Here is an 18,014-nt window from a genome sequence, read left to right as displayed (position 1 = left end):
CTTTTTAAAAACTGTTCTGATTTTTTTACATATTTGGTTTAAAACCCTGAAATAATTCAAGGGTCTGAATTCCTTTTCTCCCATTTTTCCTCTTCAGTTTGATTAGATATTTGATTTTTAAATTTCTTTGGGTACAGGATGTGTATTGTTACTGTTTTGAGTATTGATGTTAAACTTCAAAATGTAATTTTGTTGCATAAAAATAACATTAGTACAAACAACAGAAATTGTTTCCAAACTGTTGCTTCCAATGTCATTCTGTCAAAATAAAAATGTGGAAATAGATGTAAAACTACGCTTTTACTTTAATTGAACCTTTACTGTTCTGGGACATTATTTATCACTGAGTCACAGAATAAGCTGAGTTGGAAGGGTCCCATCAGGGTAATTGAGTCCACCAACTGGCCCTGCATAGGACACCCTGAGAGTCCCACCTGTGCTTGACACTCTTGTTCAAAGACTTCTTGAAATCTGTCAGGCTGGTGCTGTGACCATTTCCCTGGGGCGCCTGTTCCAGTGCCCTGACACCCTCTGGATGGAAAACATTTTCTAATATAAAATCTAAACCTCCCCAGACACAACTTCAGGCCATTCCCTTGGGTCCTGTCACTGCCTCAATAGAGAAGACATCAGCGTTTGCCCCTCCTCTTCCCGTCGTGAAGAAGTTGCAGACTGCAATGAGGTCTCCCCTCATTTATATCCCAGATTTTTTTGCACATGCAGGCTTTCTGGAAACGTTGAATTTTCCTTTACAGGAACTTTATAAAGTCAATTATGATGTAATGGTGGATAGGAATAAATCCTTATTGGTTTTTTACATGAATTGTGGTGTGTAAGAAGAGCACTTAACTATTTCTGTTAAACTCCCAAATGTGAAGATTTGTTTTCACTTTCAAAACCTGGTGGGTTTAGGACTGTTCTAAATGTGAGCACTCCTACAGTGTAAATTAATTTATAAACAAACAAAAACAAGCTTAAAAGGAGTTAGTAACATTTTATTTTTTCAAAGTTCCAGAACCCATGCAAAAACCACATGAAGGACCTGGAGAGATGGGGAAGCCTGTGGTCATTCCAAAAGAAGAGCAAGAGAAAATGAAAGAAATGTTTAAAATAAATCAATTTAATTTAATGGCAAGTGAAATGATTGCACTCAACAGATCTTTACCTGATGTCAGGTTAGAAGGGTAAGTACTTTATGTTGTATTAAAAATGTACTCTCTTTAAATTAAAAATGTGTGAAGACTAATCCAAAACAACAGTGCAGGTCTCTAAGATATTACTGTTCAAGCAAACGGAGGATTTCCTGTTTATAAGATACTTATTAGTAAAATAAGATGGACCAACTGAAACCAGTTTTCTTCAGTGTTATTTAACTTTGAATCTGATTACAAGTATGAAGCCTGTTCAGGGAATGGAAATTAATTTGGCTGAAGGAAAGTTAACTTAGGCATCGGCATTTCAGGAAAAAATCAGTTTTTTGAAAAATTCATGCATTGCTTGTAATGAGGCAGACTAAAATCCTGCATTATATAAACTAAAAGAGATTGGGTGATGAGAAATACTTCAAAAATTTTCTTACCTAATGAAATGTGCAAAGGCTCATTTAGATTGCATTATAATGTTTTTTAATATCCATCTGGTTTTATTTTGATCTTGCCTCTAGAATATTGATCCTTTCAGAGCTATTTGAGTCATAAGTAATTAAAAAGAAAATTGTAGCCTTGTTTTAACAAAAAATAAGATTGCTTTACTCTCCTGGGACTATGACAGGATAGATGATGACACCCCCCGCCTCAACCCCTCTTCTTTATGAAAGGGGCATTTGGGTTGAATAAGACTTATGAAACAAAATTTTCCTAATTATCTACATTACCTTCTTGCAAGAATAATTTCTTTAGAAGCTCTGCTTTGCTGCTGTATATACAAGGCCTAGCTCCTGGATGAATTGTTTTCATCTCCTCTGTCAGAAGGTAATATTAGCAGAGTGAGATGAAGCTCTTGCTGCTTTTCATTTTTAATGAGTAATAAAGAACTGGTTTGTAGATGCCTTCATCTGTTGTGATGAAAGTGATTCTGTGAGTTCCTGGTAGGGCTGGTGTTCTTGATGCATTGCTGGTGTTACTAATAATGAAGGCATATTTTTCAAAATATGATTTCACAAGATTGAAATAATGTATTTTAATTTTTAATCGATTTTCAAATTTGGAAACATACTTTTGAGGCTCTAAAAAGTTGACTTAATTGTAACATTTGTGAGGTCTAGACTTTGAATTAGACAAAAATGGAAAAAGAAATTGTTATAAACTATTAAAAAATTATTACCTAAGCATCACTCAAGTTTGCAGGCAATTGAAATTGCTATTTCAAAATCCAGTTTAGCTAAATAGAAATTTTTGTCTTTCACATTTGGCTATGCTCTGCAGTTATTGTGTTTCACAGTGAGACATGTGCTATAAGTTTTGTAGTGTTGCATTTGCTTTTCTTTTCCATTTTTTCTGGGTACAACACTCTCACTATACTCGGTGTTTGAAAGTGGAATCTTGGTATAAAATTTTAAGTATAGTCTCAGGACAGAGTTGTTTGTTTCTGTTCTTGTAAATTCCTGCCAAAATTTTAACATTTATGTGTGTATGAGTTTTTAGTAGTTTTTGAGAGAAAAACGCTTCCCAAAAATCTCTTCCATTTGTCATCTTTTCAATGTGTACTTTATAAGGTCATGGTAATTAAGAAGTCATGGAGAATGTTAACCTTTCTCTGTCAACTTTGAGAACAATACTGTGTTTATAATGCAAGGGTGTCTTAATCTGTATGAGTGGATCAGTATTACTCTTTGAGAATGCTGTAACCATTTTCAGAATTGTGAACACTATAAATACACTCTCGTGTTGTGTGTGTCTGATGAAACTATTTTTCTGATTAGTCAAAACACTCCAAAGTCAGAAACACTCTCTGCTGCATTAGTGGAATTACTTCTGTTATAATTTGTTCTATGTCCCTGGTAATATGGAAATAGTTTGTGGAGAAGGAGAATGGGTAATTTTTAATCATTCCTTACCACATTTATGTGCCTACAGCACAGCTGTCAGTAGCACTTTCAATCAAGGTTTTGAAAAAGCAGGATATGTTCAAAGGCACGCTTAGCTGTTCAACCATGTAATTATTTTCTTCACAAGTTTTGTGGGTTGCTTCCTTTAATGTGGTGTGGCGGGAAGAAGTGATTATTTCAAGTCCTCTAATTCTCCAGCATGTCAGTTTTTCTGAAGTACAGAAGCCTGCAGAGGTTTTGCCTAGCAGTTAATCATTGGAAAGCTGGTAGAATTAAGAGTGCCAGGACCAATTTGCCACATGTATTTAATGGGAATGGCACAACATGTCAGCTGGGGAGCAGTTTTTGAAGTAGACTGCTTCATCCTTCAATTAGTTTCTAGTTCTGCCAAACCCTAATCACCTGTGCAAAAACAAGTATGTTGGTCCTGGAGTCCTCATAGGTTAATCTCTGCAGATGATTCACTCTGGGCACCATGTTTCTGTTTTGGCCAAGAAATTTTGTTCCCTTACTAGAAGAACAAAATCGTGAGCTTCTTTAATAACTTCTAGGCACTTCTCCAGCTAAGGGAACTCCTCAGTACAAGACATCTACAGAAGTTGGCATCTCTGCTCTGCCAAGTGTGCCCCAGCTGTATTTACAGGTCTATTTTTATTATTTGGCACACAACTACTGATGCACACAGACACCTATAAAATCATTGACGTGTGCCTGAATTGCTGGTCACTTTGTGTCTGTAACCAGGAACATGCTCTACTTCTCTTTTTCCCAGCTGAGTTGCTCAACAGAAAAAGCTAAACCAGAAGAATTTTTTTTTAGCCTGGATACTTCCTTGAATCTGGACTGGGACATGTTAGTATAATAAACTAATATGATGGACAAGGCTACAAACTCTGGAGGAAAGCTGTTGCAGGGGAAGAAGCAGCTGTGCATACCAGATTGGTTTGAAGTTGTTAATAGAATTATTCTTGCAAGCATGTCTTATTCTAGCCTGTGAATCAAAGTGGGAGTTGATTCGCAGTTGCCAGGAAAATATGCAGCTGTGGGCTTGACATGACAGCAGAGAGTAAAAGATGGATGATCAGGAACACTGGTGTCTTGCCTTGATTTTGCTGGAGATGAGGGAGGCAATGAATAAAATAGGTGCCTGTGAGTAAGGTACATGTTCAGCTGTGCCTGTGTGCCTTAGATTGGTGTTCAGGCTGGAAAGTAGGGGGTTGAAAGCATGAAATTTGCACATGTTGTATGACTTGGTTTGGCTCTTAGTGCTGTTGGAGGTGACTTCAGAAACTGCTTTGCAAAATGGAGAATGAGTATTGTGTTCTAAGGCTGAGCTTTGCAGCCTGAACTCATTAGTTAGCAATTTGTGGAATATATAAAACTTTTAAGTAGACATTTGTTCCCTGTTGTGGGAGTTTAAACCAAATTCTGAGATTTTTTTTCTCTTGAAAAGAGCTGCTTCAAACACTTTTTTTTCCAGGCACAAGCAATCAAGTCTTCAAACAATGAAGGCATAGCTGTGGCAGAATGATTTTGTGTTCTTGTAGGCTCTGGTCCCCGCTGGAGCTGGTGATGCCGTGCTAGCAGGGTGTCATATTTGCAGGTTGATGTTTCTTGGATTGGTGGTGGGCTTCCCCAAGCAGACCTGCAGCAAGCAGGAATATCAACGCTCCTTGCTGATCCCTCAACAACCCTTTTTCCAAGGCTACAGGTTCTGTGCAATTTGGCATAAAAGATCTTCCTTTTCCTTTTTTCCAATTGGTATAATTTTGCCGGAATTAAGCGTATCAGGCGTCTTATTATACCTATTTAGTTCTGCAGAGAGTCTTGGATCTTTTAACTATCATTTTCTCAAACTCTCTGTACTCAGGAAGGTAGGTGTGCTGGTATTTTGAGTGCTATAAATCATGTTAAGATGTAATCAGAGTTTTTAGCCAGATGACCCTACATATTTTGAGTCAACTGTGTTTAAATCCATACAAATTACAACTTCAGCCACTTCATGGAAAAAAGAAAAGTGCATATCTCTGATATCTTCATGTGTGACTGGCACATTAATGTTGTCAGAGTGTTATTTTTGAAGGGTTTTTTTCTGGATCAAACTACCCTTCTCAGTTCTGCTGCCAAGCTTGCTTCCTCAATTGGAAGGAAGTAGACAATTTTCTGAGTTAAAAGCCATTCTTCTATGTTATATCTATGTTGTGGAGTTTATGACAATTATGCTGGTCTTCTCTCTGAGTAAATCTAGTAAAATAGTAATTCTGACTGATTCTGTCATATCTTTGGTTGGAAAGAACAGAATTTAGATTTCAGCACTGTTAATTAGATTATACAATATTTTTTTTTCAGTTACCACAATGTGGTTTTCATATCTGTGCTTTAAAAATGCAATGTTGATTTTAAGTAGGACATATGCATGTGACAATATACTGGAATTCAGAATTTTAGCTTCTCAAAGCAAATTTATTTGCTCTATACTTTAGAATACTATAGTTGAATCAAAATATAACACATCCATAAAATTAACACAATCTCAATGTGAGGAAAATAGCTTGAGTAGAACTATTCATAGTAAAACAAATGAAGGCACATGTGCAAGTGTGTAGTCTTGGGACTCAAGTGTGATATTTCATGGGTTTTTTAAAAGACAGCACTCAAGGTATTTGCTTCTATATGAGGCTTGTGAAAGTGTGCTCTCTACTTATTTATTTAATTTAGGAGATTAGCTAAGGGGTAGTTTTATACTACATATAATTTGGTATAAATGTGGACTGCAGATGAAAGATGTTTTCTCATCACTTCTGTTGATACTAATCTGATTATTGTGTGGCCTGGATGTTCACTGACTGGATGGACACCAAAAAGTGGAAAAAAGTATAGTTTGTTGATTCAGCAAACTGGAGAAACACACACAGCAGGCATATGACTGCCAGATCTGGTGGAAAGAGGGGGATGGGACAAAACTGTAATGACAAAAGGTGGGTTTATTGCTTTTGGCAGCAGCCCACAGTTGCACTGGATTATGTGGAATGTGGTGGGGAGAAAAGCTTTCTTATAGAACCTGAGCATTAAAATCCCCATAAGGCCATGGGGATTTAAGCTCCATAAATTGTGATATACTTTGTGAACTTTGGGTAATCATTTAGCTCAGGTCGTAGTAATGTAAAGACAATAAAAAAAGAGTAATGTTGTCAACATAAGTGGTGGAAGACTCAGGAGCTTTTGACTTAAGCTAGAAATCCAGGCTGTTAATTAACCTGGCATCTGTAAAGAAATCTGCTGACCTCATCACCATCAGTGTAACTTTCAGCAATGTCATGGAAGTCTGAATGCATGTGAGGTATTAAAGACTTTACCATTATTTCAAGCAGGAATGTTTTTTCATCTGGCTTTTGTGGTGCCTATAGCTTGTTACTGGCCCCTTGCAGAATCAATGTTTGGAATTGTTCTTGCTCATATTGATTTAGTGAGTTAGCTGAAAGAAATTCCCTATAAACCTTTTCCCTAGAGAAAGCTTAGAGGGGAAAAAAATAGCATTAAAAATCAGCTTACTTCCTGTAAACTGCTTTGGTTTTTTTTGTCTTTTTGTGGTGGGAGGGAGTTACACTATACTCACAGATAGATAGATAGATAGATAGATAGATAGATAGATAGATAGATAGATAGATAGATAGATAGATAGATAGATAGATAGATAGATGGATGGATAGATGGATGGATAGATGGATAGATAGATAGATGGATAGATAGATGGATGGATGTATATGTGCACAAACACTTGGCAGTCTCATTCTTAATTGCCATCTTCTTATTCGTGCTCATCCATTTTGGATGAGCTACCATATCCTGAAATTTATTCAGATTGTTAGGTCAGGTATGGAAAATAATTGGTCTAGAGATCTAGGTTCAATTTCACTCTCTGAGGACAGAATTGGTTTTACTTCTGTCAAGAGAAGCTTTTCTGTGATCGCTTTCAGGATAAGGAAAATAGTATTATTTTTGTGAAGTTCTGCTTGAATTCTGTAACCACAATGGTTTTAAGAACCATTTTGGATTTTGTTTTCAGGGTTTAAGAAGATTTCTACTTGACTCATGAGATAATGCGACCTTTCTTATATCCAAATCTTTGAGATCAGAAGAAAGGAAAATTTCATACTCTTGATGTCAGGTAAATTATGTAATACTATTGAAGGCAGATATTAAGCAGGCTGTGTTAAAATGTTTAAATAAGGATAAGGGATTTGCCTGCATCCAGGGCACCTGTTCAGAAGGAATAATTGAAGTTGTGATATGAATTACAGAAAAGAATTCTGAATTACAGAAAAGAATTCTCTTCCTAAAAGGAATTGTTCTGATTTGATTGGAAGAAGCAGATTCAGGGTAGTGTGAAGTTTTGTTGCAACCTTATCTGCAGTGCTTTCTCTTTGTTCAGTTGCAAGTTAAAGGCGTGGTGGTATGCAAAATCTGAGTAGTGAAATGTGGTTTGGCATGTTACAACAGCTAGTGATCCTATATCTCTCAGAAGAATTACTTTTAGTCCTTTTAGCTGTATTGCTTCTATATGAAAATCAGATATTTATCCAGCTTGATTGTCTTCAATTTAGGACTTTGGAGTATTCTTAAAATTTATAGAAAAAGCAGATTTATTAGCTCCCCCTCTTAAATGATATTATGAGGCTGCTGCTTATACTCCTTGATCTTTGTGGGTCCTTTCCAACATTGTGTTATTCTGTGATCCAGGAAAGACTAGGCTAAGTCAGTGTTTACCAGAAAAACACCACGACTTGAGTCCTGGTGGTTCTTGATGTGTTGTTTTGACTTTTTCTCTGACACCCTGCTACAGGGCCTTCTCCCTTGATGGAAATATAGGTCAGTCTCAGCAGCTTCAGGGTGACTCTCAGAGTCTTATTTCAAAACTTGTTTTCACCTGTATTTAAGTAGAGAGGAGGTTTCTTGTTGGGCATAGCTGTGCCTCAGCTCTGTAACATTAACTTTATTGCAGGCTATAACTTAAAGCATATGAACAGGTAAGCAATGGAATACTGACATTTTATAGCACTGCAGTGATATTCATCAGCTATCAGTAATTAAACCTGAAGTTTCATGAGGGGAGTTCAGATTTTCTGATTTTGTTTTCTATCGATCTGGAATTAACTTTTGTAACCTCAAAGGAAAATAAATGTGTACTTTCAAGTCAAAGGATACTGATGCTTACTTTCCAGAGACTCTCAAAGTATTTTAATACTGAAATGTGAGTTGTTTGTACTGCATCAGTAATATTAAACAAATTTATTACAGAGGCTGTGCTGTGTAGTATTTCCTCAATACTTCAGCTCTAACCTGATTTTCAGCAAGACTTGGATTATTCCTATGTGTCATTGTCAAATTTAAGTCCTGAGATGCAGTTTATTTATAACTGCAGTTTTTACTTATAACTGTTGTTTGTAGTATCCAAGATGAAAGATTGTATTAAATTTGTAAGATGACTAAATGTGCTTCCCTTCCTGCCCCAATCTGTTGCTAGTTCAGCTTTCAAAAATGCATTGGCACTGTGTTATCATGCTGCACATACAAGCACCAATCTGAGCTCCACTGGGATTTCCCAACTGAGCTGCTCAGTGCACAGGAGACACTTCTACTTGTGTTCCATCTCTGTCCTTTATCAGAGTGCTCTGGGCTGTGTGCACTGGGCTAGAAAACAAGGACTGCATACATGTTTTACTGCTGTTAATGTTTTTGAGCCATTGTAAATTATTGCTCATGGCTTGTTCCTTTGAAAGGCTGGTGGAATAGGGAATAAAACTGGAAAGAAGTAGAGCAAGTCATAGCTCAGGTAGTGTCTGACTCTGTTAATTTTCATTATTAGGTAAGTATCAGTGGCCTTGCTTTGAACCATCCATATTAAAAAAAAAGTTCCAATGTGCATCTTATTCTCTTGTTTCTCCTCTTTGGAGAATAACATGTTGGCAGCATCGGAAGGGGTAGAAATCTGCCCTGTTGTACTTTAGAAATTTAGCATTTATTTCTAATGCAGATTATAGTTATGGCTTCATCTTCCTAGAAAATTATCTAAAATTTATTTCATATTTTGCCTCAGTGAATGAGGTTTTCTTCATTGTATCTTGCTGCATAAGCATTATGGTAGTGTGTAACTGATTTCCTATAAGATCTCTTCCCTGCTTGTAGCTTTGTTTGGGATGTGATTTTTTTTTTCAGTCTATGAAAAGGTATTTAAGAACTATCCAAATAGTAAATCCTTATTTTTCTCTTTCAGGAATGATTTAGTATGCCTTTGAAGGGTGTGCAGAGATCACTACTAACATTGTAAATATCTGCCTTTCAAGACTTGCCAACATTACACACGTAGCACTCAATCTTGGGTTTCAGGAATAATTTCTAAGTAAATTGATCCATGAATGCAATTTTAAATTATTGATAAAATGCCAAGTGCTATTCTGTAATAAGATGGCTGCACAGTTGCAGGGTTTTTCTAATGTCATATTTGGAATATTTGTCAAAGACCCAACAGTAAATGAGAGAGGCAGCATGAGGACAGCACAGGTGTTGTCCCAAGTTTCTGGAGTCTCTGCATGCCTGACTGTGGCCAGAGTGAGTAGCTTTTCTATCTCTGATTGGACACTGAGGAGATCAGATAGGTATCAGAAGAATTTCACCTTCTGATGAATTCAATTGAAGCATCTTGTAGGATCATCTCATAGATTTCTTCTGCCCTTGCAGTGATGAAGTACATTTGTTCCCTTATTCCCTCACTGTATGAGAGAAGAGAAGCTTCCAGTTCTGTCAGATGTGGAGAAGGATTGAGCATGCATGGTTGTGCTGTTGTAGAAAGTACAAAATGAAAAGTTGTCTTCTTTGCCTGCAAGTTTGTGCTGAAGCAACAATTAAACTCTTAGATTTAATGGCTTAATTTTATTTGGACATAATTGCCGTGCTTGTTGTCTCTTCTGGTTATTTTTGTAATGTCTCCTGTGGACTATTTGTACTCTGGGTTGAAAGAGAATGTAGGAAAGCAGTTTATTCAGAGGCTCTTCAGATGCATTTGAAGTAGCATCAGGTAGTTTTCAAGTGGTTATACTTAGTCCACTGAATAAAATTCTCTCCAGTTTTTTGTCTGAACATCTTCCCATGTAAAACCTGCAAAGCTTCTGGGAAAGATTAAGATTACCTTCACAAAGAGTCACAATAATGGACAAGCCAAACAAAAATAGTAGCTTTTAGCCTTTCATTTAAAAAGCTTTTGTAATGGACTTAAAACTTTGGATTCTGGCTACAGGTTGTCAGGCACAACTTGTATTTATTTTGCTGTCATTGTTCTTCTTTAGCAGTGTTACAGATAAATGCTAGGATCTGTCCACCTTTCTTTGCTTTTAGTCCATTAAATTTGATTTCAAGTTATAAAGTACTCTGGCTTCTAACACTGCCCTGTGTTCTTGAGGAGGTGTGGACTAAGTATGTAGTTGTAATGAACTGGGCCAAACTATTCTCATAGAATCATGGAACAGTACGGTTTGGGTTGAAAGGAACCTTAAAGATCATCGAGTTCCAGTCCCTCTGCTCTGGACACTTTCTCCTAGACTGGATTGCTGAAAGTCCCATCCAGCCTGGCTGTGAACACTTCCCAGGGTCACCCACAACCTGGGCAACTTGTTCCAGTGTCTCATCACCCTCACAGTAAAGGATTTATTCCTAATATCTAATCTAAACTGGCCCTATTTCAGTTTAAAGCCATTCTCCCTTGTCATGTCATTACAGACTCTTGTAAGAAGCCCCTCTCCTGTTCATTTTTACCTGCTCTAGGTTCTGGAAGGTGCTATAAGGTCTATCCAGAACCTTCTCTTCTCCAGGCTGAACAACCCCAGCTCTTCCTGCCTGTCAGCGTAGGAGAGGTGCCCTCAGACATCTTTGTGGCTTTCCTCTGGACTTGCTTCAACAAGTGCATGTCCTTCTTATGTTGAAGACCTCAGACCAGAATGCAGTACTCAATATTCTGAATGTGTGATGCAAGATTGCAAAAAGATAAAATTCTGTGAAGAGTAAGTGTGAGCACCTTACAAAGGTCTGCAGAGGCAGAGTCATGTCTTTATAGTGGTGTTTTTGTAAATCAGCTTTAAAAAGCCTGGTACTAAAATTAATTTTTTTTTCTCGCATCTGATTTTGATGGGGCATTAAAAATCTTTGATACTTTTAATTCTATTTCCTATGTAATTTTCCACTTTATTTCTGTTGTGATTTGACCCCGACTGGCAACTAAGCCCCATGCGGCCACTTGCTCACTGCCCCCACAGTGTGCTGAGGGAGAGAATCAAAAGGGTAGAAGTGAAAAACTATGGGTTGAGATATTCAGTTTAATCAGGAAAGCAGAAGCCACATGTGTGGCAACAAAAGTGGTGCAAGAATTCATGCACCACTGCCCTTGGGCAGGCAGGTGTTCAGCCATCTCCAGGGAAGCAGGGCTCCATCACCTGTAAAGTGACTTGGGAAGACAAATGCCATTACTCTGTATTTTAACAATCTGGGCTATTTTTTTTCTGTCTCTGTATTTAAAATATATGATGTTTTTGGGAAGTTTCCACAATCTAAATAATATATGGAGTCACATTAGTTGAGAGCTTGCATAATCTACAGTGAATGCTGTAGATTAAAGGAAGGATGATGCATTCCATGAGAAGTAGACATTCTCAGCTGCTGTTTGGAGTCTTCGTTAAATTACTGGGGATGGTATGCCTTCCTAATGTTATGCACTCAATTTTAAAACAGTTTGAGGCATGATCCAACAAAAGGAACATAATGTATTAGTAGCTCATTAAAATTCAAATTGTCCTTAATTCATAGCCTGTGTGTCATGCCCCTCATGGTTTTATTCTGCTTCTAATGTTGCATAACTTGGTTGAATCTAATGCTTTATTTAAAATTCTATAGTACTCCTTTCTGGGGTAATTTGTTTTCAAATGAAAGACAAAAGAATTCTTAATTTAAATGTTTGTTAATAGAATAAAACATGAGGTTTCCTTAGAACGCTTATGTCTAATCATGGGCATCAAGTGTTCTGTTTTATTTGTCTTATGTTCTGCAGCAATATATTCCTGGGGCAGAAGGAGTTAGCAGTGTTTTCCAAATTCAAAACAGGAGGCTTTATTTGTGTGTATTCATAGCAATTTGTACAGATATAGCTAAGCTTTCCTGTTAGAGCTAAAAAGCTTCCCCTCAACGACAGATTTCAAATGTTTTGATATAGTTATGCTTCAGACAGTGCAATGCTGTATAAACATTGTAGGCCCTGATCACTTGGCTGATGTTTATAGCAGCTCATTGATTTGAGCTCAGTAAAATAAAATCTTCTGTAAAACCATGATAAAAGCTAAGGCTGAAGATGAGAGATTTCATACTACAATAGTAGATCCTGTGGCTATCTCAGCATGATATTCCTGGTGAATGACACATTGTTACTTCTTTTCATAGAGAACTGCTAACAGGCTTCTCTCAACTTTTTTACAAATATTCTTCCAAAAAATAGAGGAGCAATTGGTAGATTTGTATTACTATTGTAGATGAAGGTCTACAATCAGAAACTTGTTTTCTGGTCTAGGGAGCAGTGCAGCAGAAGGAATAAAACATTTTGGGTTTAAAGTATCAAAGTAGACTGAACAAATGGCAAACATGGCAATAAAATTATTTGGCTTATGATTGAATTTTTCATCTGAAATTCATTGTGTTTTTGTGAAAAGCTATTTTATTTTTCAAGGTATACCAAAGAAGTAGCTTTTTCAGCTGGCATGCTTTGCAAGTTTGGTTTTTTTTAACATGTGAAATAAATCAGGATAACATAGGGATATATGGGAGCTTTCCATAAAGATTTTATAATGTTCAGTTCAGTGTGATGAATAATTAAATTTGGCATCGTTGTATAATAAGTAGGCTTAATATTGAAGGCAGATAGTGCCTGATCCAACTGCTTCAATTCCCAGAAATGGTTTCACAGAAGCCCTTCCAGGTATTTCTTCATTTGCACCTGTACTTACTGATCCTTTCTGAAAAGTCTGTGCATGCTGTGCTTTTGTCACCACCTCAGAGCTGAAATGCTGGTTTGCTGTGAGAAGAGCTCTGGCTAAATGAGTTATCCAGCTAGTAAAATATTGATGTTGGGAGCCTAGTTCTGGCTGACATTCCTTGTGTCACTGTTTGGCATGGTACTGGATGCTGACACCGTGGTCTGTTGTGTTGGCAGGCTGCTCCTTAAGCACTGCTTTTGGATATTTAGGGTAGAGGATATGCACTCTGTGCTTCTCAAGCCCTTGGACAGTGCTGCTGTTAGAATGATAGTCATGAATGCTCGTTAATATATTGTAGCATTTAGATCAGGTTACATTACAGTGAACTGACTCAACAATTTGGGATCTAATAAAAGCTTTTTTGTTGGAATGGAGCTCTGTTGAATATATTTCTTTTTCCATCTCGGTGTTTTTCTTTTGTTTGAGATCTGCATATAGTCTCCTTAATTTGGATTCTTAAAAGATTAATAACATCAAACCTTACATAAGTAACATTGTCATTTTAAATGTGCAGGAGGAGCAGATCTGTTCAGAGAACACTTGTAGTTGTGTGGTTATTTTTTAGAGCAGAATTGGAATTTTTTCAGAAGTGTGATCAGTACTTTGTGTACAGTGTATTGATTTTTCTAGAAGATAATGAAAACATCATTTGTTTCAAAATAGCATTGCAGAATGTAAAAATTTGGGGTGCGGGGTGGCCATGTGGGGTTACTTGAAGTGTATGTCCATAGTTTACATAAATGCCCTATATATGCTGTTAGGAGAGGTAAACCTATGATTTTCCATGCTAACTTTGGAAAGTGAATATAATTCTCTTTTAACTTGAGCATTTTGAGCAGGTGTAAATTGTACACTGTGTGCTCCTTTGTCACACACTGCATAAAATTGATATATCTGGGATGTTACTAGCGATCCTCAAGAGGCAAACCTCAGACTTGCAGCTCTAACAGAAGGCTTGACCTTTACCAAATACCTGCTTTACCTTGGTTTGCAGGTGTAAAACGAAGGTGTACGCAGACAACCTTCCCACGACGAAGCGTGGTGATTGTGTTCCACAATGAGGCGTGGAGCACGCTGCTGCGCACGGTGCACAGCGTCATCAACCGCTCCCCGCGGCACATGCTCGAGGAGATCGTGCTCGTCGACGATGCCAGCGAGAGAGGTAAGGACGGCGCCCGTGCCCAACCTGCTGCTCCTTGTGCTTCCAAAACTGAGGCTGGCTTGTCTCAAGATCTCTGCTGGGCAGAGTGACTCCGAGATGCGTACAAGTCTCTTTTCCCAGCCTGGCAGTTGAAGGAGTCAGGATTCTTTTGTTCTCGTTCTCAAGGTTGTTTATTTATGCAGCCTCCTGCTGGGTTCAAGTTTGCCCCCAAGCAGGCTGCACGGGTCCAGATAGCTCAGTCCTCTTATGGGATAGACTGCTGGAATACTCAAGCAGTTCTCAGCCTCTGGCAACCTAGCATGCTTAAGTGATATCAGCTCTTTAGTGATTATCAGCTCATTGTGATTTCAGCTCTTAGCTTGCTAGGTGCCTAGGCAGGCAGACGCAGGGGAGAGAGGAGAAGGCAGTTTGGCATTCCAGTGATGTCTTTATTGGGTGGTCTCTGAAGGTTCCAGTGACAGCTCTTCTAACCAGACTAGGATAAAACAGCCTACTATATAGGATACAAGGGGATCAGAAATTGTCCAGTAGCAGGGGTTAAAGGAGAAGTGACCTATAGGCTTACAGAGAGATAAGCAGGAGTCCAAAGGTGGAAGAGAGGGGCTTCTAGCTATTCACGATGACTTGGCATTTCCTATCCTTAGGTCTCTGTTCACCACGGGGCCATTGCAGGGCCTGTGCTTGCTTACAGTTTATTATTTCTTATCTATTTCTTACTCCGACCCACCGCAGGTCTGTCTGGCAGGTTGAGTTGAGGCACACTGGCTGCCTTTGGGGCAGTGTTATGTTTTTATACTAAAAACTACGTGTACATTATTTACCATAATAATATGGTAAATACTATTATATTTCCCAATATAATACCTAATACCTATCACCCATGTTAGACCATGTGTTTCTACTGTAAACCAATCCAAAATGCCACCATCACAGCAGCAGATTGAGGCCAAGAAGAAGAAGGAGAAAGACTGGACACACCCAGATTCCTCCATCTTGCCTCTTGAACCCCCATTCTAAAAACCGCAAAATTCTACATTCTCACCCTATGATAAATTCACTATCATTGTAATTAAACGTTCATGGCTTGTAATTCCTCATATAAGGTTGGTGATTTTTTTCCATGAGTCAAGATCAAAGGCACAGGGGTCTTGGTCACTGTGCCAAGGTCTCTGAGCCCCCTGTCAGGGTCTCAAGTCCTCCAGGGCAGCCAGAGGAATTTCCTGGGTTCCGACATCCTTGATGTGGGCTTAGCCCTCCTTAGCAAAACACAGCACCTGGGGCAGGGGAAGGCAGAGGGAGCAATGCTTATTTTGAAATACAGATGGATCATTCTGCACTGATAGCTGGTGTAACTTCATCTGTCTGCTTACTTTTCTGTTGGCAGCATGGACTTTGTGTTTTGCTACAGTTTTAGTGTTTTGCATTTAGAATTTGATCACATTCATACAGCTTGAGGGCATTTAATACTTGAATCACCTGGTGAATAATAGCAAAGGCAGCTCTGTTTGTTGCACACATTTAAATTTACTGTCATTGCCACCGTTAGACTTGGTCTTCAAAGGGATCAATTTTGATTATTCAGTTCATGGGAAGTTAAAATTCAGTTTCTGTGCTGCAGGAGGTTCCATTTCTTAATAAGTAGTGCTCCAGATGAAAACTCCATACTACAGAATGACACTTGCCATGCGTAATAAGCAAAACTTGAAGCTGATTTTTTTGTAAAATATAATAATATTATTTAGATTTTAATCTTCATAGTATTTTTAATTGCAGTATATTCAAAATAAAAATAATATTCTATATAATACTTAACATTTAATTTTGGTTAATAGTTGATATTTGTCTTGTTCTTTACTTAATATTTCTTGATGGTATGGGTTATGAAGTACTTTTTTTTCTTGTGTTGGCAAATGGAGGTGAGAGAGGGTAATACAGGTTTACTAAATAAAACATGTCTATATTTTTATATTGATCCACCTTTTTTTTCCTCCATTTTGAAAGTTTTCTACTGGAACCAATGTAGTTGGCCACTAGAGAAAAAGTTGACAGTCATCAGTTGTAGGCTGTTGCCTGTATCAGAAGGAATTCCCATGTGTAAGACATAGAAGGGTTTTACAGCATGCTGACATCTCAGCCTGTTGCTTCTCATTCTAGTGATGCAAAATTCATGTTTTGCTGCCTATGGTAATTCCAGCTTCATGGTAAGATGTCTGACTGTTGTCCAGGTGACAAGATCTGCCCAAGGTCTGTGTGTATGAAGAGAGGAGCTGGATTTGCCCCAAGTAACCCCATGATACATGGCTTACAGTGTAAGGGGAGGTTTTAGGATAGTTAAGAACTTACCATGGTTAAGGGGAGCTTTTGTAGCTGAAGAGCATTAGAAGGGGATTCTTGCTCTACCACTAAGGTGGTAGCAAACATACTGAGCTGCCCCCAGGTTCTGTGTGTGTGCATGATGTCTGGCTGGTTGGCTGGGTCCGTGTGGGGTGCAGCTGCCTGTGGAGCATGGACAGATCCCACCAAGCTGATCTCGCACCGCTCTGCTTTCCTGGGGAAGCACAGCACACACACTTGGGCTGTGTCTTCACTTGTCTCTGCTCCTTTCCTCTCTTGGGCACCCTCACTTGCTTTTCTTTTCCTTTTTTACCCAACTCTAAGTGCTTCAGCTAATTCCAGTACAATTTGGAAGAAAGAACAGAAGCATTATATACAATTACATTCCAGCAGCAGAGGCGAAATGCCTATGCAAAGTGCCACAGAAACGTGTTCCAGATTAAATGAGAGGCACGATCAACTTTTGCTTTTACAAAGGCACAACATCAAATTTTTGCTTTTTGCACTTGTGGGTAATTTGTAATTATACTTCTTGATTTGTTGTAGTTTTTAACCTTTATGTAAAAATTCTACATTTTATTTATCAAAATAGTTCTTAGCACTAATTCAAATCAGTGCTAATTATTATTTGTGACCGGTCAGCTTTCAGTGTGACCTAGAAATAAAGAGCAAGCTAATATTAGAATATGTAGACATCATATTACTTATGTTTTGCCTCTTCAGTTTCTGTTTTAGAAAAAAATCAATTTCAATGTAGCAATAAGATGTCCTCACTATGAATCATAGAATTTTAGTCCACTTAAAAAAGCAAGTGGCTTTCTCTAGATAAATTATCTCTTTCTGGGTTTGGTAGTGAAAACATATTAACTTAATTCCATGCTGAAAGATAGAGCATTTCATACTTTCTTTGGTGCTGTTACTGAACCTGTTCCAGCATTTCTTTTTGAAGCCTGTGATCTTCATTTCAGATCACTTAGGCATCTTCTATTTGTTGTTATTTTCAACAATTACTGAGAGAGGTTATTTCTGTTTTCCAAGAGCTTGTTATGGTTCCATCAAGCATGCTTTTACTTTAAACAAAACAGAAGGGTACGATGCCTGAAGATGTGAAGGGTTTGTGTTTGCTACTTAAGCATTCTGTTTGTGTTGAATTAAACCAGCGTACTTTTCCAGAAAAATACAATGTTCAGCCTGAGTATTGTATGTTGAATTCTAACATCAGAGTCATTTTAATTGGAATAAAGTAAGCTTTCAGTCTGCCTGAAGCACACTTTGTACCTGCTAGTGTCATGCTCTTAGAAGAATGAATTTGCATAATAGCATGCATTTATTTACACCCAAAAGAAAAACACTGGAGAAACAAGACATATCTGTAAAATTGTTCTCTAGTTACTGATCAGAA

At 37.9% G+C, this 18,014-nt stretch overlaps 1 protein-coding gene across 1 annotated transcript in view; it reads left to right on the top strand.

The window, feature by feature from the left end:
- The window catches only part of GALNT1 (polypeptide N-acetylgalactosaminyltransferase 1), an 86,664-nt gene that overhangs the window by 47,723 nt on the left and 20,927 nt on the right, over positions 1-18,014 (top strand). Inside the window, 3 exon segments of the mRNA XM_030963588.1 lie at positions 1,010-1,184; positions 14,111-14,150; positions 14,152-14,278. Coding sequence (XP_030819448.1) covers positions 1,010-1,184; positions 14,111-14,150; positions 14,152-14,278 — 342 coding nt within the window.

Source organism: Camarhynchus parvulus, chromosome 2 (assembly GCF_901933205.1).
Source record: "Camarhynchus parvulus chromosome 2, STF_HiC, whole genome shotgun sequence".
Classification (NCBI taxonomy): domain Eukaryota; kingdom Metazoa; phylum Chordata; class Aves; order Passeriformes; family Thraupidae; genus Camarhynchus; species Camarhynchus parvulus.
The sequence above is the reverse complement of the archived record's forward strand: the minus strand, read 5'-3'. Positions and strand labels throughout refer to the sequence as shown.